At 40.5% G+C, this 26,880-nt stretch overlaps 1 protein-coding gene across 1 annotated transcript in view; it reads left to right on the forward strand.

Annotated features, from left to right (window-relative positions):
* The window catches only part of MANBA (mannosidase beta), a 104,833-nt gene extending 78,579 nt beyond the window's left edge, over positions 1 to 26,254 (forward strand). Inside the window, exons 14-17 of the mRNA XM_054591677.1 lie at positions 12,862 to 13,006; positions 15,945 to 16,087; positions 16,934 to 17,191; positions 25,860 to 26,254. Coding sequence (XP_054447652.1) covers positions 12,862 to 13,006; positions 15,945 to 16,087; positions 16,934 to 17,191; positions 25,860 to 26,084 — 771 coding nt within the window. The 3' untranslated portion in view covers positions 26,085 to 26,254. The remainder of the gene's footprint in view (positions 1 to 12,861; positions 13,007 to 15,944; positions 16,088 to 16,933; positions 17,192 to 25,859) is intronic.
* Positions 26,255 to 26,880: the final 626 nt, after the last annotated feature.

The raw sequence follows: 26,880 nt of genomic DNA on the forward strand, positions 1-26,880 counted from the left end.
AAAAACAATGAACTACTGATATTAGCGTCAACATGGATGAATCTCACAGACATTATGGTGAGCAAAAGAAACCCTGACGTTTCAATATGGACAAAGTACATCAAGATGATAGAGAGTGAATTAGTGGTAACTGCTGCTGTGGAGGGGGACGGTGAGCTACCAATAGGAAAGGATATAAGGAAAGTTCAAGGTAGGAAAAGACACAAGGAAACTTTATGGGAGTGCTAAAAAGTTTTGTATCTTGGTCTGGGTGTTGGTTACATGGGCGTATATGTATGTTAAAAGTCACTGAGTTGTACACGTAAGATCTGTGCCTGTTACATTTTGCACCTTACTAGACTATTTTTAAAACAACTCTATTGAGATATAATTGACATACTATAAAATTCACTTATTTTAAGTGTACAATTAAATGATTTTTTTCTATATCTATCAAGTCTTGTAACTGTCACCATAATCCAATTTTAGAGCACTTCTTACATCCCCAAATGATGGCTCATGTCCATTGCATTCGCTCTCCCCTTTCTCACCTTCAGCCCCAGGCCAACATTAATCTGCTTTCTGTCTCTACAGATTTTACTGTTCTCAATATTCCATATAAGTGGAATCATATAATATGTGATCTTTTACATTTGCCTTTTTTAAAATGAGCATGTTTTTGAAGTTCTTCCATGATTTGGCATATATCTGTACTTCATTCCTCTTTTCTGCTAAATGGTATAATCTTGTATGATATACCATTTTTTATTTATATACTCATAAGTTGAGGGACATTTATGTTATTAATTTTTTATTTTTATGATAGTACTGCTATGAATACTTACATATAAATCTTTGTGCATTTTTTAATTTCTCTAGAGTAGAAATATATGAGTGCAATTGCTGAGTTATGTGGGAAATTTATATTTAATTTTAAAATAAATTATTGAACTGAATTTTGGATAATAATTTCATTTGAATGTTTCCATTTTACTTTTTTTATTTGCCTACTTTATTTCATGAAAATGTAAATTGTATGAGCCTATATTAAAGCCACTGCTTAATTATCTGATGTTTTTGCCACACTTGTTTCAAGTTCTGAGAAAGAGCCTAATACCTAATCCCAGTCATATGAGTTGATCTGAAATAGATCACAAGTTTTGTCAAACATGATTACATTTAAATCTGTGCATATTAGTACCTAAAACTGTACCACTTTTTAACCAAACTCATGCTTACCCTCATTGGTTTTCTATGATATGAAAATGCAAAATCCCATATGGAACCTGAAGCAGAAAACTGTAAGCACCCCCCCAAAATACCCTTTATTAGAAGGCAAAAAAATGTGGTTAAGAGAATTTCAAAGTTACAGCCATAACCTTATCAATTAGCGAATGTTTGCCAATGTGATATGTAATTTATGAAATTACCTCATAAAACACAAGTTTAAAGATAATGTTGATATCTATCCCTTTTAAAGTGTTACACTTCATTTATATTAGTTTTTTATAACCAATATTTTATACAAGTGTCTCAATTTTGATATATGAAACAGGATGATCTTTATTAGTGTGTGTGCATGCGCGCTGCATATGGTGTGAACCTTTCAGCTGTTGTTTTCATGCTGGCTTTCCTCGTCCCAGCTGTTCATTTTATGACTGTTACTTTCTTTTATTTCCTCAAAACCCTACTCAGAGAACTGACAAAAATAATTCTTTCTGAACTCATTAGCATTTGAGGTAGTTAGGAACTGGGCAAACAAATAGACTTATATGTTACTGGGTTTTGTTGGTGATGGTTTTTTTTTGGGGGGGGCGGTCATTTAGCACTACGTCCTATCAGGCATTGGCTCACAGCTGGACCTATCTTTGTTGGTTCTACCTGGGGACTTTGTGACGTACTAGATGGGGTCTGAGATGAAAGAAATCAGAATTAGAATTATTTTGGTTTTTACTGTTGGATTTTCTTGACTGAAAGAGAAACAGGAAGCACCAGGGTAAAAAGATTTTCTCCCCCATGCTACTTTGATTTTAGAACAATCATCTTTAAGCTATGTAAAACCTTTCTTTGGGCCGTTTTCTCAGGAGTTCCCTTTCCCGCCCCTGTTCTTTTCCTCAGGGTCTGTCATACTGTTCTGAAGAACAGGGTACTTGCCTAAGTGCCACCTGTCAAGACATTCTATTCGGCATTCTTTTTTGCAACTTTCAGAAAAATCCTGGATGAGAAAGCTGTGCTGTGAATTTCTTCAGATTGAGGCACTTCCTTATCTTCTCTTTACCTTATAGCTGCAAAGGTATTCACAGAGGCTCATACCTCTTTAATTCTTCTAATATTCCAAAATAACCTTGCCTCAACCTTTCATTCTTCTACCATATCCTGTTGTGCTGTATCCCACATAGCCTACACACCCAGGCACACCCTCTTAAGCTGTGGCACACATACCTCACTGTTTAGTTGAAGAGTGGCTGGCTGTACTGACACATGCACACTATCTGTTAAGTGAAATATTCTACCAGAATGGCCTCTTATTAGGCGCTTAAAGAGGAAGTTGGGCTAGTGACAGTCTTTGCTAACCCCTTAGCATATGCTCCTCTGGTGTTCTCATTTATTCTTCCTGTATTTATTGAGCATGTAATGAGGGCTAGGGGATTGGGGGCATCCTTAAGAGATTCATATTCTTTAGAGATCCATTTTATCTCCCCATGTTACAAGTAACTTGGTCCCAAGAAGTAAGAAAAAAAGGCAGGCTGTGCTGCAGTGGGCCCAGGTATTGATGACAACAGCTACCCTGGAGTAATTATTTGGTAAACAGCACTGTGATAGGATGGAAAATCCTGGCCATGCTGAGCTTTTAAAGATGGGGATAGGATGGGTAAAGGAGGGGAATGAGATGAGATTACTAACATAGTCTATTTCATACTAGGATATTGTATTTATGTGCATCATGTAATTTAACAGTCAGACTGACAATCAGCATCCTTTGGGTGTCTACTAAATGCCTGGCCCTGGGCCATGAGGTGCTTTGTATTCCTTCTCGTAAATTCTAACAACATCTCCAGACATCTGTGTTACTATTTCCATTTTATATGTGAGGAAACAGAGGCTTAGAAAGACTAAATATTTTGCCCAAGTTATCAGGGCAATAAATGGAGAAAGTTTCCATTTTTTAAACTATAATATTATATCCTGTCACAATTGTGATAGGGAAACTCTATAACTAATGAGGTATTTAGTTGAATTATAATATCTATTTTCAGCACTTAAGTAAAGCAGACATCACAAATTTGGCACATTAAAAAAGGCCTTACTGGAATAATAAAGAAAATCAACAAAATCAAAAGTTAGTTCTTTGAAAAGATCAGCAAAATTGAGAAACTTGTGGCTAGACTGGCCAAGAAAAAAAAAGAGAAGTCTCAAATTACTAAAATCAGGAAAGAAAAAGGAACCATTACTATTGACCTTACAGAAATAAAAAGGCAATAAAGGAATACTATAACTAATTGTATGACAATAAGTCATATAACCTAGATGAAATAGACACATTTCTAGAAAGACACGAACTATGAAAACTGACTCAAGAAGAAATAGAAGGTCTGAGTAAGCCTATAACAACTAAAGAGATTGAGTCAATATTAAAACACACACACACACACACAACTTCCTTTTACAAAGATGGCTTTATTAGTGAAATCTGAAAAACATAAGAATTAACATCAATCCCTCACAAACCCTTCCAAAAAATAGAAGAGGTAAAACCACTTCCTAACTTATTTTTTAAGCCTTGATTATTCTGATACCAAAACTAGACAAAGACATATCCAGAAAAGCAAACTGTAGGTCAATATCACTTATGAATATAAACAGAAAAAAATATTCAACAAAATACTAGCAATCCAAATCTAGCAGCATATAAAAAATTTATACACCATAGTCTACTGGGATTTATCCCAGGACCATAACATTGGCTCAACCTGTGGAAGTCAAACACCATGTTAATACAGTAAATTAAAAATAACCATATGATCACCTAAAGAGATGAATAAAAAAAGCATTAAACAAAGTTTAATATACTTTTATTATTTAAAAAGAATTCAATAAACTAGGAAAACAGGGAGCTTCCTCAACCTGAAAAAGAGCATCTATGAAGAACCCACAGCTAACACATTTAATGGTGAAGACAGAAAGCTTTCTTTCTAAGATCAGGAATAAGGCAAGGATGCCTGCTCTTGCCACTTCTGTTCAACATTGTACTTGAGAGTCTAGCCAGAACAATTAGGCAAGAAAATGAAATAAAAGGCATCCATATTGGAAAGGAAGAAGTAAACCTATCTCTCTGCAAATGACATGATCTAATATACAGAGAACCACAAAAAAAGCCTAAAAACCTATCAGAGCTAATAAATTATTCAGCAGCATTGTGGGATATAAGACCAATACACAGATATTAGTTGCATTTTAAGCAATGATCAATTTGAAAATGAAATTTAGTAAACAATACCCTTTATAGCAGTATCCAAAAGAATAAAAATACTTTGGATCATATTCAACCAAAGAGATTCAAGACTTGCACACTGAAAACTATAGAACATTGTCAAAGGATATTAAAGAAATTGAAAGACATCCTGTATTCATGGATTGGAAGACCTATTATTGTTAGGATGGCAGGACTCCCCAAATTGATTTACAAATTCAACACAATCCCTATCAGATTTTTCCTACCACTTTTTGAAAAATGGGCCAACTAATTCTAAAACTCATATGAAAATGCAAGCACCCATAATAGTCAAAACAATCTTGAAAAAGAATAAATTTGTTCTCCACTCCCTGCTTTCAAAACTTACTACAAAGCTATTGTAATCAAGCTGGTGCCGTACTGGCATGAAACCATGCATATACACTGATTGAATAAAATTGGAAGTCCAGAAATATAAACACATCTTTCGTGAATTGGTTTTCTACAAGGGTGCCAAGACAGTAGAGTAAGGATAACGTTTCGTTGCTAGAACAACTAGATATTTACTTGTAAAAGAATGAACTTGGACCCTTACCTTGCCCCATATTTACAAATTCGCTTAAAAATGATCAGAGATCCACATGTAAGAGCTAAAACTATCAAACTCATAGAAGAAAACATAGGTGTAAATCTTTGTGAATTTTGATTGGGAATAATTTCTTAGATATGACACTTTAAGGACAATCGACCAAAGAAAAAAAGAGATGAAATGGACTTCATCAAAATTAAAAACTTTTGTGTATCAAAGGACACTATCACAAAAGTGAGAAGGTAATGAATGGGAGAAACTTTTTGTCAAGTATTTAAAAAGGATATAATATACAAAATATATTTAAAAACTCTTACAACTCAATAATGAAAATGACAACTCAATTGGAAATGGGTAAAAGATTTGAATACATATTTCTCCAGAGAAAGTGACCATTAAGTACATGAAAAAAAATGCTCAACATCATTAGTAACTAAGGAAGTGCAAATCAAAACCACAATGAGATACCTAGATAGTGGGGTATCTGGAATCTAGAGTTTTGTGTTTTTTTTTTAATTAAAAAAAATTATAGAGAGAGAGAGAGAGAGAGAAAGAGAGAGATTTATTATAGGAATTGGCTCATGAGATTATGGAGGCTAAGAAGTCACAGTCTGCTATCTGTAATATGGAGAACCAGAAAAGCCAGTGGTGTAAATAAGTTTGAGTCTGAAGGCCTGAGAATTGTGGGGCCACCTGTGTAAGCCCTGGAGTCTGAGGGCCTCAGAACCAGGAACTCCAAAGTTCAAGGGCAGGAGCAGATGGACATCCCAATTCAAGAAGATAAAGAGCATTTGCTTTCCCTCTGCCTTTTTGTTCTATTTAGGCCCTCAACTGATTGGGTGATGCTCGCCCACATAGGTGAGGATGGATCTTCTTTACCAGTCTACCAAATCACCAGAAACACCCTCACAGACACACCCAGAAATGCTTTACTAGCTATTTGGGCATTCGTTTAATTTAGTCAAGGTGACACATAAAGTTAAACATCCACAGTGAAGATGTGGAGAAATTGGAACCCTAATATTTTGCTGGTGGGTATATAAAATAGTACAACTGCCATGGAAGAGTTTTTCAAAGACTTAAATATAGAATTATCACAGAACCCAGAAATTCTACTCTTAGGTGTATATTCAAGAAAATGGAAAACATATGTTGACACAAAAACTTGTACACAAATATTCATAGCAGCATTTTTCATAATAGCCAAAAAGTTTAAACAGCCTAACATATATCACCTGATGAGTGGATAAACAAAAGCAGTATATCCATACAATGAAATATGATTCAGCAATAAAAAGGAATAAAATACTGATACATGCTGCACCATGAGTGAACCTTGAAAACATTATGCTAAGTGAAGGAAGCCAGTCGCAAAAGGCCACATGTTGCATCATTCTGCTTATATGAAATAGGCAAATCCATAGAAACAGAAAGTGAATTAGTGGTTGCCAGAAGCAGAGGAGAGGAGAGAAGGAGGAGTGACTGATAACCAGTACAGTGGTTCTTTTGAGGGTGATGAAAATACCCTGGAATTAGGTAATGCCCAACCTCTCACTATACTAAGGCCAAGACATGGAAACAACAGAAGTGTCCCTTGATAAAGCATTGGATAAAGAAGATATGGTACATATATATAATGGAATACTACTCAGCTGTAAGAAAAGATGAAATACTGCCATTTGCAACAACATGGATAGATCTTGAGAATATAGCGCTAAATGAAATAAGTCAGACAGAAAAATAAAAAACTGATGATTTCACTCATGTGGGATATAAAAATGAAAGCAACAAATGAACAAACAAGACAAACAAACAGAAACTCGTAGACACAGAAAACAGTGTGGTGGTTACCAGAGGGAACGGAGGGTGGGGGGTAGTAAAGGAGGTCAAATACATGGTGATGGAAGGAGATTTGACTTTGGGTGGTGGGCACACAATGCAGCACACACATGATGTGTCATAGAATCATACACTTGAAACCTACAAGGTCTGTCCAGAAGGTACCCAGCCACATAATAGGAAAAAGAGACATTTATTAGAAAAGATACAAGAAACATTATACATAGGACAATGATGCCTCAGTTCCCTTCAAAGTAGGCACCTTGGGGCCTCACACAGTTCTCCCAATCACCATCAGCTGCCCCGTTGTATTTTCCTGAATCTCATTGGTGGTCTGAAATCTCTTCCCTTGCAAAGGTGAATTTTGGTTTTTCAAAAAACAAGAAGTTGCAGGGCACCAAATCTGTAGGGGGTGCTGAGTCACCTGGGCAATTTTATTCCACCAAAAAACTCTGCACAAGATGTGCTGACATGTTGCATGAGTGGCTCATTTTTGTGATGAAGCTGCCAGTCACTAGTTGCCCATAGCTGTGGGCTTCTGAATCATCCCAATAGTTTCTGTGGAGGAATGTTCAAGCTTAATGCAAAATTTGAAGCAGATTCGTTGCTCTGCTTGCTCAGTCATTTTGAATGCTATGGCCACACAGTACACATGCTCACTCAGTGGTGTCTATTGCCCACACTGACTAATATAGTGAAGTCATCATTGTTCACCCATGTGCATTCCAGTCCACTCATGTTGGCTGCCGGGTTACATCAATGCCACATAAACCATTCTCGTTATAGTAACAATGGCTGGACTTTTTCTGGACAGACTGTGTATATAGTTTTATTAACTAATGTCACACCAATAAATTTAATAAGAAAAAAACAATGAATTATAAACTCAAATGGTGAATTGTATGGTGTGAATTACATCTCAGTTTAGAAAATGAGTTTTTGGAAGATTCTTATTGTCAGGATAACTTTAAGTAAATAAAGGATATAGATCACATCTGTCAGGAGAACTTAGCTACATGGCTACACCTAGTTCCAAGGGTAGCAGGCATGATTCTGGAACATGTAGTCCAGCTACAACTCTGTCACTCAGGGCGAAGGGGAGGATTGGTTTTTGTAGACAGCTAGCAACCTCCATCACAGTGCAGAGCTGGAATTGGAACCTTAGGTCTTGGTGCCCTGGTCCAATTTCTTTTTACCATACCATCTGTTTCTCTAAGGAAACTGATTTCATAAGTGTAATTAGGCAAGCTGCTGAATATGGGCATATTTTTGAAACTAAAATAAGATTTGTCTACTAACAGTGGGTAACCTTGGAAATGCCTAAGCATGTGTCTTTTCAATATGTAGATTGCCCTCTTTAGGAAAGTGTACATTAGTGAATAAATACAGTACGATTTTTAAAGGGAAAGAGGCAGTTCCAGAGATAATCTAGAGATCTAGGGTCGTACAACTTCCCTTTAAGAAGAAGAGTGCACAGTGACCTTCTGCGTTTTTATGAAAAAAACATACCATTCATCAGTCCTGACAGGCACCCCCTGGTTTGGGTAAACCCAGATCCGTGTTATTGGCATGGCACCATCTGTCTGTTGGGTGTACCGCAGCATGTAGAGCCCGGAGTGTTCAAGACTCTTGGTTTCCCTGCTTTACACTAAGTTAAGGTATGATAGGCTAGTGGTCAGAGCTGGCCTAGTACTCTTTTCCTTTCATTGCTAGCAAGGGTTAGGAGTTCTGCTTGCATTGAAAAAGACTTTTTAATTAAAAAATTTAAAGGATTATTAATATTTACGTATTAAATCAGAGAAGGCAAATTACAGCAAGGAACCTGGGAGAGAGATACAGAAATAAATAATTATTGAAGTTCTGAAAACTGGAACAGTTTAGGAACTGAAACCTCAAAAGCTTGTAGGCAATAAGTAGGTAATTTAAATGGGCAAGAGTATGATTATTGGGAATTGTGGCAAAATGGAGTGTAGAGGCCCTGACTTAAGACATTAAACAATGACAACATCAACAACAAGTAACATGAAACACCTGCCACGTGGACCAAGAAAAACCCGTTTGGGGCTAAGTTTAGCCTGGAAGCCACCAGTTCATGGCAACCTCTTGACTAGATCATACTATCTCTAATAGTAATATACAAAAAGGACTTTAAAATGTGTCACATATTAAGAAAAGTGGCAATGTAAGAAGTGAAGAAATTAATCGGGACATAAAATGTTCTTTGCTCTTGTATTAAAAAAGACTGGAAACCACTCAAATGTCTAATAGTTGGAGAATGATTATTCAAACTATGATATAACTATTGTATATAACCATCTAAAGCACAGAAATATATGGAATGTGCCAGTGCATGGAAAAGTACATATATGAAAATTAAGTGAGAGTAGAATAAAAAATTATAATTGTAAATGAGTTACAACATCTGTTAACAAAGATTGGAAAAGAATTTGGAGTGATGTAAATAACTTGATGTTCATTAGATTTTTTTTTCCTTAAAAGAAGCTTAAATTCACCATGAAGTAAAAGAAAATTCAGGCCACTTCTATAAAGAACATCAGTAAAATATCTGATTGTCCTTTGGATTCAATCTAACTCAGCATGAGTATGACTGTTTCAATAATTATAACTTCATCCTGGAAGCGTTCCTTTTTTTCCTGAAAGAGACGACTTGATTTCCTGTTCTGTTATACACTGATACATTGTTCCAACCTGAGAATTCTGTTTTTTAGATTTTTCTTATTCGCCCTACTTTATAAATATGAATCCAAGGGAAGTGATTTCAATTCCAGACTTCTTGAGTGACACCATTCCTTTTATCCATTCATGAGTTAGGTGCAGAGGCAACTCCTTGGGGGCAATGTTAGAACGTTGCAGGCTCTTTGGCTTCTTTGGTATATCAGGAATGGCCCAGACTTTGGATACTTTGGTCCTGGCATTTCCAGAATGTGGCCTTCACCCAGAGTGGAGTGTCCAGGGTGGTTGCCATGTGATGTTTGTGCTTGGCCTGTGTTGGGCCAGCAGCTCCTGCCATGTCTGGGGTGACTGGAATCCCTGTCCCCCTGTTGACTCATTGGTATGATGAAGACCTCCTCAGTCTTTCTGTCATGATCCCTTACCATACAGCCCATGAAGCTGTGGCTAATTTTGCAGGAATCTCAGGATGACAACAGGGATGTCTTGTCTTGCTGGGTCTCACGTGTCTGTGCGACAGGGGCAGGGACTTGATCTTGTGTCCATTGTCCAGTTTTAACTCGGTGGGTGTGGGTATTCTTTGGAGGCTTAGGGAGATTTAAGTGAGGATTTATCCGCTCTTTGAACAGGAAGGTTACTTTCTGTGCTGATTGAGGTAAAACTCTCTATTGGGCATGGATTGATGATGGTTCTTGCTGCCTTCATATCACTTTCTGCTGAGAATTTACTTCTTGGCTGCTTTACCATCACTGAGCTTTCTAGAAGTTGCTCCACTACACTGATTTTGTACAATAACTCAACATATCTGTGAATACTTACTCAAGGGACTTAATTTCTCTGTGCTTAGCAATTCAGGCCAAGAAGTAGATAAATTTCTTTCTTTAGTTCAGGCAAGACTGGTGTTTTCATAAGGAACTTGACTAGAGACCTGAGTCTAATTGCAGATTAGCTTGACCGACATAGATCAAAGATCTTCTATGTTTCTATTGCATTTCCTCTGACTTAGTGTTAGACTAACATGTTCAGATTTTATTTATTTATTTTTAGAGAAAGGGGAAGGGAGGGAGAAAGGTTGAGAAACATCAATGTACATGAAACATTGATCAGTTGCCTCTCTCATGCCCCCAAGCAGGGACCTGGCCTGCAACCTAGGCATGTGCTCTGTGACCTTTCGCTTTGTGGGCCGACACCTACACAAACCCACTGAACCACGCCAGTCAGGGCTAGACGGCATCTTACAGTCATTTTGAGTTGGCACCCATGCTGCTCCGTGTGTGAGATTCTGTCTTTTGTTCCTTTGATTGAATTTATTGGGGGTGACACTGGTTAACAAAATTATACAGGTTTTAGGTGCACAATTCCACAACACATCACCTGGGCACTGTATCGTGTGCTCACAAGTCAAGTCTCCTTTCATCACCATTATCCCCCCATTCTCTCCTCCATCTCCCCTGGCTGTCACCACACTGCTGTCCTTGCCCATGAGGTTTTTCTGTTTGTCTTCCTTTTTCTCAGTCCCTTCACCTCTTCCACCCAGCCCCCTAACCACCCCCTCATTCTTACTTGCTTTAGAGCAAATTTGCCTTGCCGTGGTCCCTGCGGTGGTCCCACTGGTCTGGTTCCTGAATAAGAGGAAGATTTCCTTATGTGCTCACAGCTAACATCATCTCTCGCTTGGAAGATTTTAATAGCTGCCTAAATGGTCTCCCTAAATCCATTCTGGCCCCCTGCAACCCATTCTCCTTTCAGTAGTCAGGGTTGTCTTTTAGAAATACAAATCTGGTCACTTCACCCTTGAGCTTATAAGCTTTCTGTGACTTCCAGTCGCCTTTAGGCTGCACAGAAAACTCTGGGTCTGGCCCCTCCATCGCACCAGTCTCTCTCCCATGGCTCCCAGCTCTGTGTCCCCGCCGCCTTGGCCTTCTTGCAGGGCTTACTTGTGCATTCTCTTCTCCACATGTTCTCTCTGGCTGCGAGGTAGTGCCTCTCTCTTTTCTTCTTTCTTCTTCTTTGAGGCCAATCCTCACCTGTCAGATACACCAATTCACCCCAACATGCAAACTCCTAACATTGCACATCTCTCCTTCTTAGTACTTATTGCAGTTTACAGTTTACATTTCTTTGTGTGATTCTTAGATTAAGGCCTGTCTTCTACACAAGCCAATAAGCTCCACAAGGGTAGGCTACATCTTTTTGGCTGGGAGAAGGGCTTACTGTTGCTAGCTTGTAACACATACTGTAGGCACTTCTTAAATATTTGTTGAATGACCATGACTTCTTCTTGCTTTACCCTACTAGAATTTCATGGTTCTGCCTCATATAAGTTGTTACTTCGTTGGCAACTTCTTCATAGCCAGCCTCACTCGATCTACTTTATCCAGCTTTATAGGATGGCATCTGGGCTCAGTCTTCTAGCAGCCAGATATGCATCCTTCTTTTCCTTCCTTTGTGAACATCCAGGCCCTCCTCTAAGGCTGTCCTTTTTTCTGACTGTGGAATCCTTGCAGCTCTGACCACCTGTACAGGTTCTTCTTGGTGACCTCTGCTAATGAGCTCTCATTCATCAGCCTTTCCTAACCACAGCTCCAAGCTAAGAGCATGCGATATCCACAGGGTCAGTAACAGCAGTGATACAAGAGACTGATTTTTCAGTGATAATGACTGTAATTAAGGGTCCTGCATGAAATCTTTTATTGCTTTTCAAACAAGAACTTGCCTCATTGCTGCAATATACCATCTATTCTGCCATAATGAAGGAATTGCATTGACAAAAACCTTTACATTCATGAAAGTCATGATATAAAAGCAATTGCTGGACAAGAAAAAAAGAAGTTAAGGATTGCGCAGGATCATTCTCATAAATAAAGTTATTTTTCCTACAGAATTTTTTCCCAATAAAGCTATTTTAGAAAAACAGCTCTGAAAATGTTAGTAAAGCCCATTACTGCAAAAAACTTAGTGTTTCACTACATACAGCATTTGCTCTAGAATAAGTCTTCGTTTTCTGTCATTGCCTACACTGTCACGAGTGAAGAGCCTTTCCACCATGCTGTTTCCTTGGTTACCCAATTGTTATAATAAGTAAACACCAAGACCCCAAACGAACCATCTTGAATAGAGAACAGCTTCTCTCATACCAAGGGGATAGTTCTAGGTCTAGTATAATAATGGTATATAAAATGTTAATCAAATTCCTGGATTTATCCAATTTGCTTTGGAAAACACAACAAGCCATTCCTGTAATTTTCTCAGCCCTGGACAGCCTCCCTCGAACAATAACGCCTGTGTTTTAATGTCTTCCCTGAATCAGGTGATGCAGGCCCAGTGTGTCAAAACAGAAACTGAATTCTACCGCCGCAGTCGCAGCGAGATAGTGGGCGGAGAAGGGCACACCATGGGGGCCCTGTATTGGCAGTTGAATGACATCTGGCAGGCTCCTTCCTGGGCCTCTCTAGGTAAGAGTATCAGCGTTCTTTGTGTGCGAGAGAGAAAGCAACACGGTGGGGAGAGGCACTGAGGAAACGCGGAGGCCGAGGTGAGGCGGCTTTCCAGCCGCGCGCCCCCCGCCCCCACCTTCGCAGTCTTTCCAGGAGCCTGAGAGGCAACCTCCTTATGACTGTGTGCTGTGCGGTCACAGAAGCAGGCTAATGAAAGGGACAGGCTCATGCACGGAGATCTCAGCCACGTGCTTTATCATAATTATTTAGATTTGAGTTATTTTAGAGGGCTCTTCAGGGCAAAAGGAACATTTACTTAATTAAGCATCTCATCCTTTGTTTAGGAGAATTCAACCAAGTGGAAGGTTGGCACTGCTAAGTGATAAAATGTCCCTTTCCCTGACTCCCCTTTAAGTCCGTGAGGTCTTTAGTTTGCCTGTTTATCTCTTGGGGGGAAGGTAGTAGAGTTAGATGTCCAAGTAAGAAGGGTTCTCAAATGAACCAGTTCGATTAGCAGGTAAGATGACTTGGCATACCACTTGCAGTCTGAACTATTCTATTTTGGTACATTAAAAAACTTAGGGAGTAATGATGATCTTTGGCCTTCACCAGAGGTGGTTTGAAGCAAAGTTCAGTTACTATAAAAAGAGTTTTGGAGCAAAAATGAGGCAAGGCCATAAAGTAAAAAAGGCCATGTTGCTAGGTGAGGCTCTTAAACATGCTGTGCAGGCAAATCTATAATCTATTCACCACAGGCTTTGATTAGTGCCAGGTCCCCTCTTGACAGGAACTGGAGTTTTGATCAAGTTTCTCTGGCCAAACTCTTTATCAACACCAACCAGATAAAAGAGTATTGAATGAGAATCACGGGTAGACCATGGGGGAACAGCTTTCTGAAACACCCAGTACTGGACAAAGACTTATTATTCAGACACTCTTGGACGCTGACCCTGATTTTTCTGCCTGTGGACGAGGTTGTGGACCTCTGAGGCTAAGTTTGGTTCAGGAAACGGGAGAGCACAATTTTTGTAAGTCTTCCCTTCAGTGACTACATGCAGATTATTTGAATGAGTTCTTCAGGGAAGGTGGGTAAACCCAAGTACTAGAGTCTGATGGCAAAGCAAAATGTTGCTTGTTTTCTAAATTCTAGCAGGACAATGCCGCCATGAAGAGGGCCACCATCTCCTTGTACCTGTTAGAGAAAACAGGTGCCAGGGAGACACTGTGACAGGTTATGCTCTGGGCAGCCCTGGAGCCTCTGTTTAACTCTGTTTAATTGGCTCAGTAGATCTGCTGCTTATGTGCAGGTGGAGGTGGGAGAGGTATGTGTCACCTCCTTTCATCTGACAGGGTGATACTTTACTTTTTATAATTTGATTTATTTATATGTAGAGAGAGAGAAAGGGAAGGAAAAAGAGAGGGTGAGAAACACTGATGTAAGAGAGAAACATTGATCTGTTGCCTCGCATGCACGCCCGGACCTGGGGCTGAACCTGCAGCCCAAACACGTGCTCTGACCAGGGACTGAACTGGCGACCTTTTGCTTTGTGGGACGATGCCCAACCAACTGAGCCACACTGGTCAGGGCGACATGGTGATACCTTAAAGGGATCCATAGCTACATAAAATCTATAGATTCTTATGTATTTCTTTTTAAAAAATCAGTCTTGTTTATAGTTATAATTTTGCAAATGCAAAAGTCCACTGGACAGTTTGCTTGGCTCATGAACTACAACAGTTACAGAGCAAATGGAAAAGCCAGAAATCACATAGCATTTTTAGCTGGTTAGCAGTATTATGTTCATGTCCAGACTCTATCACCAATTAGTAACTAGGGTGTGTATCTGTGAGACCTTCTGCTCAGTTGCTGTTCTAAGTGTATTTGTGTGAGGCTTTAATCACTGGAACCATGCACTAGAAGTCTCTCCCCTATAATGGATTTCACACATGAAAGTCTGTAAGGTACCTCAGGTCTGAGCCACCTTCCATTTCTGAGAAAAACTTTCCAAATATAACTTCTAGTTCATTTTATAGATCTAAGCAGAAAAAGCTCTCCACCCTTTTCCCCTCGCTGTTGTTATTTTTAAGGGGAAATACTAAGAGTTGGGATTGAAATGCTGAGAGCTGAAACTTTGCAAAACCCAAAGAAATTGGTTCTATCTGAACTTCACAACCACACTGCTCTATCTCAACAGCTTGTACCGCGAACTTTGGAATCTCCGTCTCTGTCTCTCTCTCAGAAGTAGTTTGGTGATGTAGTATATTGTGGGGAAGGATCTCCTGTCTAGAACAGAGGGGTGTTGGAACATTTTTTAGTTTGTGGGTTTAGCATACTGGACTTGCCAACAGGGTACAGAATTCTACAGGTTCTTGTCAACTTGAAACTGTATTTGAGGAACTGTCATTAATTGTCATTGGTTGGGGTGTTCTCCCCCAGTCTGAACTTGCAGCCATATTAGTGATAGTGGTGGTTTTGTTTTAGAGGATTTGTGCCTATGGGAAAAGGAGACTTTGAGTTCTAAATCATTCTTGCCAATGAATATCCGTAACAGGTGTTCACTGTGAGTGCTACTGAATTCCTTCTTCATGTGTACATAGTAAGAGGGAGTGTTGGTGCATTGAGCTCCCAGAAGCAGAATTGCCTGTGTGAAAGTGATAGCTAGGAGTCAAGTCTGGGCCGAAATACTGCCTGGGGCACGTTTGACTTAACTGCCTGAGCCCCCATTTCCTCATTTGAAAAGTGAGATGTTAATGTGTTCCTCACCCAGATGTGAGGATAATAGGAGGTCATGTCCCAAATGCTCAGAGCCCTCAGCAAACATGGGTTCCCGACCTTGCTGTGTCTCCCTTCTGCACTCAGTCCCTAGAATCATGGCAAACCATACCAGCCGGGCCATGTGGAGAATGACTGACTGCTTGATCCTTCCCGTCTCCTAACTTTCCTGACTATTTTTAGAATATGGAGGAAAGTGGAAAATGCTTCATTACTTTGCTCAGCATTTCTTCGCTCCACTGTTGCCCGTGGGTTTTGAGGATAAAGGCACATTTTTCATCTATGGAGTGTCAGACCTTCACTCGGACCTCAGAGTGACGCTCACTGTAAGTTACCTGGATTTTCTCTCTGTGACAGAGAGTTTTAGATTATTTCTGTAGTTGTTTGATTCTGTTTCTTTTGGGAAAAGATAAATTAACATATCAAAATATTTCTAGTTCCTATAACAGAAAATGGGCTCTCCTCAGAGTCAAAATGCCTGTATTCAGGGTAAAAGTGCTGTTTATTCTGTGACCTTAAGCCTGAATGTCTTGGTGATTCAGTTTCCTTATCTGTAAAATGATACCAGCCTCTCTTCTTAAAGGCTTTCTATGGGTAGTGAATAAAAGAATTAGATGGAAGTGAATCATAAACTGTAAAGTGCCACTTAGATGAAAGGTTGTTTATAATCATGGAAGGCAGAAAATAGCCTAAACTTGATTAAAAAGAAATTGTTAAAAATGACATGTTAGAGTGGAAATCAGTAACATTATTCAGGATGCATATGAGGAAAAATAAACTTGTATCAAAAACAATGCTAGGTAAAAAGAGAGGGTAGAAACTCAGGTCTTGGGTGGCTACAGTTTGGAGGACATTGAGCACAGATCTTGTTTATGGAATAATTACAATGCCTGGGTGCTGTGCCCTCCATAGATTACGTTATTTAATCTCACAACAGCCTGTGAAGTTGGTGCTGTTGCTCTTCTCCTGTTACAATGGAAGAAATGGAGACTTTGAGAACCTGAGTAACTTGCTTAGCTACACAACTAGTACTTGGTGGGGCTGAAGGTAAATCCTGGTTTTCACAGCCTCTTAACAGTCCTGCTATTCTGATTTTATCAATTATTATTACTATTATTGTCTAAAAAAAATAGTAACCCAAGAATTTTTTGTTCTGTCTCATTTCTCCACAGGTGAGAGTGCACACGTGGCGTTCCCTGGAGCCTTTGTGTTCTCATGGGACTGAGCCTCTCATGATGAAGGCTGGGGAGGCCGCTCTCTTCTATCGGGAGCCAGTTTCTGCACTGCTGAGGAGATGCGGGAATTGTACACGGCAAAGCTGTGTGGTTTCCTTTAACCTGTCAGCCGACAGCAAGCTCTCTAGCCCAACCAACTATCACTTCCTGTCCTCACTGAAGGAGGCCGTGGGGCTCCACAAGGCACAGATCACTGTAAGCACCTGTCGGCTGGGGTCACTGTGGCCATGGGGAGTGTCCTGCCTTTGAGCAGCCACAACGCATCATGCTTTTTGCACAATTTGACCTTGGAACTGAGTTTACCCAAGGCCTGGGAAATGTGGGCTCCTTCCCTCTGTCAGCAAAGGCCAAATGATTTTTATTTCTAATTCAGCTTTTGTCAACGTTCTTGGTTCCTGGTACCCCTGCTGTCCCATCACCACTCCCTGGTGTGGCTCAGGCAGTGGAGGGAGGCTCTTCAGGGTCCTCAGCGCAGGTCCCCCTGCCGCTCGGTTCCAGACTCTGTCCTGGGGGCTTGAGTGTACCAACCCTGAAGTATTATTTTTGACCTAAGATATATCAAACTTGTAGAGAATTTTTGAGTTTATTTGAGTCAAACTGATGGCACATGCTGGGGAGCAAGATCTCTAATGCTTCGGAGAATTGACAGTTTTGTACTTTCTTTTATGCATTTCAAATTAAGGAAGGGATGTAAGGAAGATCCCTTGAAGGTGGGAGGGGGCAACGCAGGGGTCAGATTACAGGATAGTTAATGAGATTATGTACTGTCTTGAAGGTTAAAACCCTCTTCCAGGGCTATTACTTCTGGTGTTTCAGAGGTATGTTAACCTAGATGCACAGTAACAGTGGACAGGCCTTATTTGGGGCAAAGATAAACCTTCTATTAAAGAAGTTACATGCCTGGGGCTTGACTTCCCACCATGACCTGCTCAGTTAGGAATTCATGATCAGGTCACCCTGTGAGGTTACTTTCCATAGAAACCTTTTTCTTTTTTTTAAAAAAGATATTTTATTGCTTATGCTGTTACAGTTGTCCCGTTTTTTTCCTCCTTTGCCCCCCTCCACCCAGTACCCCCATTCCTTCCAACAATTCCCCTCCTTAGTTCATGTCCATCAGTTGTACGTATAAGTTCTTTGACTTCTCCATTTCCTATACTGTTCTTAACATCCCCCTGTCTACTTTGTACCTATCAATTATGCTTCTCATTCCCTGCACCATTCCTCCATTCTTCCCTTTCCCTCTCCCAGCTGATAACCCTCCAAGTGATCTCCATTTATGTTATTCTGTTCCTGTTCTCGTTGTTTGCTTAGTTTGTTTTTTTAGGTTGAGTCGTTGATAGTTGTGAATTTGTTGTCAGTTTTGATCTTCTTTTTCTTAAATAAGTCTCTTTAACATTTCATGTAATAATGGCTTGGTGATGATGAACTCCTTTAGCTTTACCTTTTCTGGGAAACGCTTTATCTGCCCTTCCATTCTAAGTGATAGCTTTGCTGGAAAGAGTAATCTTGGTTGTAGGTCCTTGCTTTTCATCACTTTGAATACTTCTTGCCAGTCCCTTCTAGCCTGCAAAGTTTATTTTGAGAAATCAGCTGACAGCCTTATGGGAATTCCCCTGAAGGTAACTGCTTTTCTCTTGATGCTGTTAAGATTCTCTCTTTATCTTTAACTTTGGGCATTTTAATTATGATGTGTCTTGGTGTTGCCCTCTTTGTATCCAAATTGTTTGGGACTCTCTGTGCTTCCTGGACTTACATGTCTATTTCCTTTGCCAGATTAGGGAATTTTACTATCATTATTTTTTCATATATGTTTTCAATTTGTTGCTCTTCGTCTTCTCCTTCTGGCACCCCTATGAATCGGATGCTGGTACATTTGGAGAAGTCCTAGAAACATGTAATGCTATCATAGTTTTTTTGAATTATTTTTCTTCTTGCTGTTCTGGTTGAGTGCTTAGTTATTCCTTATGTTCCAAATCACTGATTTGAATCCTGGCTTATCTCCTCCACTGTTGGTTCCCTGTAGATTTTTCTTTATTTCATTTAGTGTAACCTGCATTTCTTCCTGGGTCATTTTTTAAACATTAAAAAAATTTTTTGAACGTTCAAATACATTTGTCTCCATTTTCCTTCCACCACTTTCCCCTGTTCCACTCCCCCCCCCCACAGTCCCCACCCTGTTCTCCATGTCCATGGGTCATACATACGTGTTCCTTGATTTGACTCTTCCCTTTCTTTTCCCTGTTACACCCTCACTTCTCCCCTCTCATTACTGTTCGTTTGTTTTTTCTTTCAAGGTTGCTGGTTATATCTTTCTTGCTTGTTTGTTTTGTTGATTAGGTTCCACTTATAGGTGAGATCATATGGTATTTGTCTTTCACCCCCTGGCTTATGTGGCTCAGCATAATGCTCTCCAATTCCATCCATGCTGCCACGAAGGGTAGTAGCTCTTTCTTTCTGCTGTGTAGTATTCCATTGTGTAAATATACCATAGTTTTTTGATCCACTCATTTATTGATGGGCTCTTAGGTTGCTTCCAGCACTTGGCTATTCTAAATTGTGCTGCTATGAACATTGGGGTGCATAGGTTCTTTTGAATTGGTATTTTGGGGCTCTTAGGATATAATCCCAGCAGTGGAATTGCTGGGTCAAAAGGCAGTTCTATATTTAGCTTTTTGAGGAAATTCCAAACTGTTTTCCACAATGGCTGCACCAGTCTGCATTTTTTTCCCCTGTCCATTCACTTGGAATATTTTTTTCTACCCCTTTACTTTCAGTCTGTGTAGGTCCTTTGTTCTGAGGTGGGTCTCTTGTAGGCAGCATTTGTGCAGGTCATGTTTTCTTATCCATTCAGCTACCATATGTCTTTTGATTGGAGCATTTAACCCATTTACATTTAAAGTTATTATTGATAGGTACTTATTCATATTTTCCCCTTGTACCTGTGTTCATCTCTTTCTTGCTTTTTTTCTTCATTTTCTTAAAGCAGTCTCTTTAGCATCTCATGCAGTGCTAGTTTGGTGGAGGTTTATTCTTTTAGCCTTCTTTTGTCTGGTAAACTTCTTATTTCACCTTCTATTTTAATGAGAGACTTGCTGGGTAGAGCAGCCTTGGTTGCAGGCCTTTGCTTTTCATGACTTGGAGTATTCCTTGCCATTCCTTTCTGGCTTGTAGTGTCTCTGTTGAGAGGTTAGCTGCTAGCCATATCGGGACTCCCTTGTGTGTTACTACCTGTTTCTCCCTTACTATCTTTAGGATTCTCTGTTTGTCCTTGATATTTGCCATTTTAATGATGCTATGTCTTGGAGTGGACCTCATTGGGTTCCTCTTGAATGAGACCCTCTGTACTTCCTGGACTTGTGTGACTTTTTTTCTCCTTCATTTAGGGAAGTTTCCCGTCATTACTTTTTGAAACAGGTTCTCTATCCCTTGCTCCTCTTCTTCTCCTTGTGGTATCCCTGTTATATGGATATTATTATGTTTCAGGTTGTCCTGCATTTCCCTAAATGCTTCTTCATTGTTTTTGAGTCTTTTTTCATTTTCTTGCTCTTTCTGGGAGCATTGTTCTCCTTTATCCTCCAGCTCGCTGATTTGATCCTCTGCTTCATCTAGCCTGTTTTTGATTCCTTGTACTGTGTTCTTCAATTCAGAAATTGTATTCTTCATTTCCTCTTGTCTCTTATTGATAGTTTCTATGTCTTTTTCATGCTGATATAGTTTGTAGTAAGTTCCTCATAGTTTCCCAGTAGTTTTTCGTAATTCTCTCTGAGCCCACTAAGCTCATTGAGCGTCCTTTGAACCGTTGTTTGGAACTCAATATCTGATAGTTTACTTGCCTCTATTCCATTTTGTTCTCTTTTTGGGGATTCCTCCTTTCCCTTCTTTGGGGGTGTTTACCTTCCCCTTATTTGTGAGACTCTTCTTTTTTGCTTCTGCTTCTTAAATTGATCTGTCTTGACTTCTTTACTTTGTGGTGTGAACTTCTGCAGTAGGAGACCTGTGAAATTCAATGGTGCGGTTTCCTTGATCTACTGAAATTGCTGCTCTTTGGATGCCTTTTATGCCATTTATGTTGACTCTCTGGAAGTAATTGGGTTTTGATTGTTGTTTGGTTGTTCTTTATGGGTCCTACCCTCCAACTGGTTAACTGAGGGTCACTCTGCCCACAACATCTTGTGTGTTTTTATGCAGGTGCTGCCAGAACAAAACCAGAGAGCCCAGAAAACAAACCTACATCCATATAAATAACTCCCCTCTGCAATCCCTCTACCACCAGCAAATGAACCAGTATTAATAAGGCTGTAAAGAGATTAAGACTATTATTATAAGAGAGAAATAAACTATTAGTATAAGATCTAATGACTTAATATGCACAAACTTGATGGACCTGGAATGAACATCAAAAAGCAATGTAGTAAAGAAATATCACAAATTGTGGAAAAGACCACAGCAGATTTCATCTAGGTAGCCTCTAGTATTTACTGCTGTTTTTCTTCTGGATCTGCCTCTGATGATGTCAGATGTTGACCCCATCGGACCTTATGCAGTCTATTCGAGACTTCCAGGAATCTACAGTCTGTGGCTGTCTCATTCAGTTGTGAATCTAGTCACTCTGCACTCAGCAGTCAGGCTTAGATACCACAGGGCGGGGCAGAGTCCCTCCTGGGGGTGGGGTTTTTTTGTCCTCTCTTGCTGCTGCTGCTCAGGGGAGTGGTCTGCCTGAGCCAGATGGCTGCTGCCGTATGGGGGAGGAGTCAGCACTGGGATCCCACCAGCTACTCTCTCAGTTCTTTCCCCAAAGCCTCCATCTCTCATCTCTCCTCAAGTGCCTCTAGATCACTCTGCACCCCCTTTAGCCAAAGATCTACTATCTATGGCTGCCACTGTACACTTAGCAGTGAGGATAGTCACAGCAGGCTAGGGCAGAGTGCCTCCTGGGGGCTGGGACATTGTGTCCTCTCATGCTGCTGCTGCTGCTCATGGGAGTGGTCTGCCTGAGTAAGATGGCTGCTGCCATGTGGGGGATGACTCAGCACCAGGATCCTACCAGCTAACCCTTAGTTCTCTCCCCCAAGACTCCTTCCTGAGTTTCTCCTCAGGTGTCTCCAGCCCACTCTGCCTCTGCCTTTGCCAGAGTCCAGGGTAAATGGCTACAAATAAAAATTTGTGTTGGCCCTTTAAATGGCTCTTTGAGTCTCCAGCCACCCATCTCTGGCAGAGAGCAATCTTGTTGCTCTTTGCAGCTGGCTATTATCTGTGTGCTTTTTGGGCTCTGGTGCTATAGGCTGGAGATCCCCGCCTATGGTTTAGACCCTACTCTTCTCAGGGGTATCAACTGGCCGTTTAAATATCCCTCTGGTACTGCTGCCCATGGGCACCCCACCTGTCTTCTCAAGTCTCTACTGCACTCTTTACCAGTCCAGTTGTGCTAACGCTGATTTTTCTGTCTGTCTGAGGTTATAAGGCTCCTCTCTCGTTATTGTTCAGTTGTTTGTTCCAGGTCATTTCTCTACAATTTAGTTGCAATTCCAGGTTGGCCTGGGAGGTCAGTGTAACTTTCATTCATTCCTCTGCCATCTTGCTCCCTCCCACATCAGGAAATCCTCTTCCTGGGTCTTTTTTATTTCGTTGCTGTACTCAATGAGTTCTTTGAGCATCCTGATCACCAGTGTTTTGAACTCTGCATCTGATGTGTTGGTTATCTCCATTTCATTTAGTTCTTTTTCTGGGGTTTTTCTGTTCTTTTTTTTCATTTGGGCCATATTTCTTTGTCTCCTCAGTTTGGCAGCCTCTCCAGGCTTGTTTATGTGTATTAGGTATAGCAGCTTTGACTCCCTGTCTTAGTAGCATGGCTTATTGTAGAAAAGGCACCTATAAATTGTATGGCACCTATAAAAGGACTAGAGCCTTAGGTAATTGTCAGAGTGAGGCAACCTGCTTCACTGCTTTGTGGCTCTATGTGTGTGGGGAAGGCTCAGAGAGGGGACAGTGCCACTGCCTGGCTTCTGGAGGTTTGTCCAGCAATTGCCCTATGTGACTGGTGCCCTTCCAGCTTTTGCTGTGCTGCTGAATCCCAGAGGGGGTGGCTCTGTGTATGTTTTTAAGTCCATGCGGGCCCTTTAAATGGAGTTTCCTGAAAACCTGGCAGTTTCTCCCACCACTTCAACCCGCATTGGTTTATTCAGCCAGAATTTATGGGGATTTCTTTTCTTGGTGCTGGAACACTGAACCATGTGGTTTGGCCTAGAGCTGGGATCACTCAGTCCCAAGGCATCCCCCTGATTTTTATCCACACACACGAATGTGGGACTGCCTGCTCTGCCACTGCCTCTCCGCGCCATACCACGTCTCTGTGCCTCTCCGCCTGTCTCTGCATCTGCACCCCTGTGACTCATCTGGATGAAGGTGGCTTCTTTAAATCCTTGGCTGTCGGACTTCCATACAGCTCTATGTTCTGATAGTTCTGGGTGTTATTTGTTTTGAGATCTAGTTGTAATTCTTTTTGTGGTTGTATGTGGAGGCAAAGAGTATATACCTCCACCTTGAATGGAAGTTTGTTATTCTTTTAAATAATTCTAAAGCATACCTGTATCTCAAAACCAAAATGGTCATTGGCTTATTATAAAAGGATATAACTCAGGAACAGCCAGATGGGAGAGATTCATAGGGTAAGATGTGGGAAAGGGGCATGGAGCTTGTATGTCCACTGTACCACTTTCTCAGAACCTCCACGTGTTCACCAACCCAGAAGCAAAACTCCCTTTTTTTAAATCCACATTATCATCTGTTCACAAGTGAGCAAATGGGTCTGGAGAACTGAGTAACATGCTCAAGGAAGCATCAGAGCCCGGTAGAAGCACTCTACTTTTGAGATTTTAAGTAGAGTTTATTAATCTTTATAATTCTCACCCTATTCCTTTTAATTTATTGTTGCAAAGTAGCTTAATTACCAAATCTCTCTGTGATTGCCAAGAAAAAAATGGGATGATCAAGATGTGTTATACAAATTGCGCAGCTGGAGAATTTGGAATCTCTTCAGTTGATTGAAAACTTTTCCTTCCTTTTCCTCCTACACATAGTGATTGAAAATATTTTTCTAGAAAGGTTCATTCTCTAGTTTTGGTGAATTTTAAAATTGTTTTACCCTTTATTGAGAAGGCTCAAAGTGAGAGGATTTTTTATATTTGCTTTAGCAGTAATCATATAAAAACTCTTAATCCTTGATTTGAAAACATGTGTCTTCTTTTCCAATTAATAGTGAAATATTCACATAAGGAAATCTAAGTTACCTGTAACAACTGATATAGAACAGATAGGAAGGAAATGACATATATTTATAGTATAGTTTCTCTCCAGAAAAGGAAAAAAACTATGTAGCAGACTAGGTTTAAGATTTTGAAACCATTTTTTTTCCTTCTTTTCTTTGCTAACCCTTCATTACCTCGGGATAATTCAAGGTGGGAGAAAAGTAGGTCTTCTTTATTTTCCTTACCTTATTTATATTTCAATGAGACTTACCTTTCCTAAAGGAATATGATGGTAACAACAACAACAACAACAAACATTTATTGCAGGCTTAACAACAACAACAACAACAACAACAACAACAATAAACATTTATTGCAGGCTTAACATGGGCCAGGCACTTGGGTGTCCTGTCCCCAGGTGGATGCCAGAAATTTGTTTTCCCCGCCTCCCTGAAGCCAGGGTGCAGGTTTGAGCCCCAGGCTCTGCAGTCAGATATACAGAAATGAGATTTCCAGTTGGAAGAAGGCAACAAGAGTGAGCAGGTGCCAGAGTCCCTCCTGGCCTTGGCCCTGGCACAGAAGTCGTTGGGGCCTCCTTGGCAGCCCAGGGCAACCGTGTGAATTGTGTGATGCAACTGCTTTACGGTGTTCACCAGGGCAGCTGGTGACTGATGTGGGAATTTGACATCTAGCTTCAAGGCTGAATCTCTGACCCTCTGAGAGCTCCCTAATACATGTAATTTTCTTTTCTGCTTCTATCTAAGTACTTTGCTTTTGGTTATAGGTCAGAACTCTGAATGGTGATCAAACAAGTATGTAATGCTAAAATTATGTATAATAAATATTTTCCTTTGACAGTCTTTATACCACACGTAACGTGTAATGTCAGACCTCCTGCGTGGCCTGTATCCATGCTGAGGACTTGTGTTTCACGATAAACGCAGAGCTTTAAAACCCAATCCATATTCACTGAGAGGCTTGCAAACCCCTACCCTCTATGGCTGAGCTTCGCTTCACTCCATGCCTGTGCTGATCCTCTCATGAATGATAAGGTTTAAACTGCAGTGTTCACACGTCTGAAAAGTGCTCATGATGTGGCTTTCTGGTACAATGGAATAAAAAAGAGAAAGCTGCAATGCTAGAGCCTTGGTAAATGCACGAGAGGTGGCTGTGTAGATTTCTGGATCTTTTCAGAGGACTAGGATGCAAGCCCCATGGTTGTGCTCGGCAGCTGGCTCCAGGTACATCCCCCAGAAAGTCATTAACCGGCTCAGCAGTTATGTAGAAATGTTCCTCTTTTGAGGACACTCTAAGAAAAACTATACAAGATAGAAAGCTTTGAGCTTTGGGTGAAATAGTGTCTTTAATAATTGGAGACTACATATTTCTGCACATGGTTTGAGATTACAATTTGGTAATTTTCCCCAGCCTTAAACAATTTCCATGTATTTTTTAGTATATGACACAGTGCATGGAATATATGACTTTAGCAGTGGCAGAACCAAAGTTGTAGGAAATATACTCTTTGTTAGGCCCCCATAAATGTTCTTAAATAGACATTGAATATTGAACAGAGAGCTCTTCCCTCACCCTTCACTTCATTTATCTTTTTCTTTCAGGCCACCATCTCTCAGAAAGGGGATACGTTTGTTTTTGATCTGGAAACCTCGGCTGTGGCTCCCTTTGTTTGGTTGGACGTAGGGAGCATCCCAGGGAGATTTAGTGACAATGGCTTCCTCATGACTGAGAAGAGGCGGACTATATTATTTTACCCATGGAGACCCACTAGCAAGAGTGAATTGAAGCAATCTTTTCGTGTGACTTCCTTGACTGATATTTACTGAGAGAATCCAGGTTATACTTTCAGTGGACACCAGAGTAAAGCATTTCCAAGGCTCCATCTGGCAACTGGAGCTGCAGGCAGCCAGGGACAAGCCGAAGAAGCGGCAGGCTGGTGTGCCTGCACCACACGCTGATTTATCACTCCTCACAGAGTGTGGACACTCAGCTTCGCTTGGGGAAGGCTGTTTCCTGGGGTGGGGTGGGGTCCGGGCTGGGGTCCTCCAGCGAACCTGTGCTGGGTGTTCTGTGGTCTGTGCCAGGACGGGGTTTTTTAGGTCCTCCCCTCACAGCTTTGCCACCACACAAACAGTTATAACCCAGCCTCCTCCCCCTACCCAGAAGAGGGTGTCCACACTGGTGGGCCTCTGGGGGCACCGCGGGAACGTGGCCACTGGCCCTCAGATTTGGCTCAACCCAATGAGTTTTTCAATTCAAAGGAATTAGAGTCAGACTTTTGACCCCGGCAGCAAAGTGACATTCTTCTTAGCTTGGGTTTAAGTCATTTTACCTATATTGATTGGTTATGAGTCTATAAAATTGCTACGAATGATCATGTTCATAAAATTACACTGATAATAAAGTGGATGGGGCAAAATATTAATAAGTACCAATTTGAGTATTGGTGTGTAGGAATTTTTTTGTACTGCTTTTGCAACGTCCTGTAAATTTGAAATCATATCAAAAATTAAAATCTATATAAATTGCATTGACAACTTGGTATTTCATCTGTGGTTTATTTAATCATTCCATAAACATTCAGTTGTGCCCAGTACTGTGGTGGGCATTAATTTTCATTAA

This window comes from Pteronotus mesoamericanus, unplaced genomic scaffold, assembly GCF_021234165.1.
Source record: "Pteronotus mesoamericanus isolate MK-2021 breed Mesoamerican mustached bat unplaced genomic scaffold, CSHL_Meso_final scaffold_232, whole genome shotgun sequence".
NCBI classification, from domain to species: Eukaryota; Metazoa; Chordata; class Mammalia; order Chiroptera; family Mormoopidae; genus Pteronotus; species Pteronotus mesoamericanus.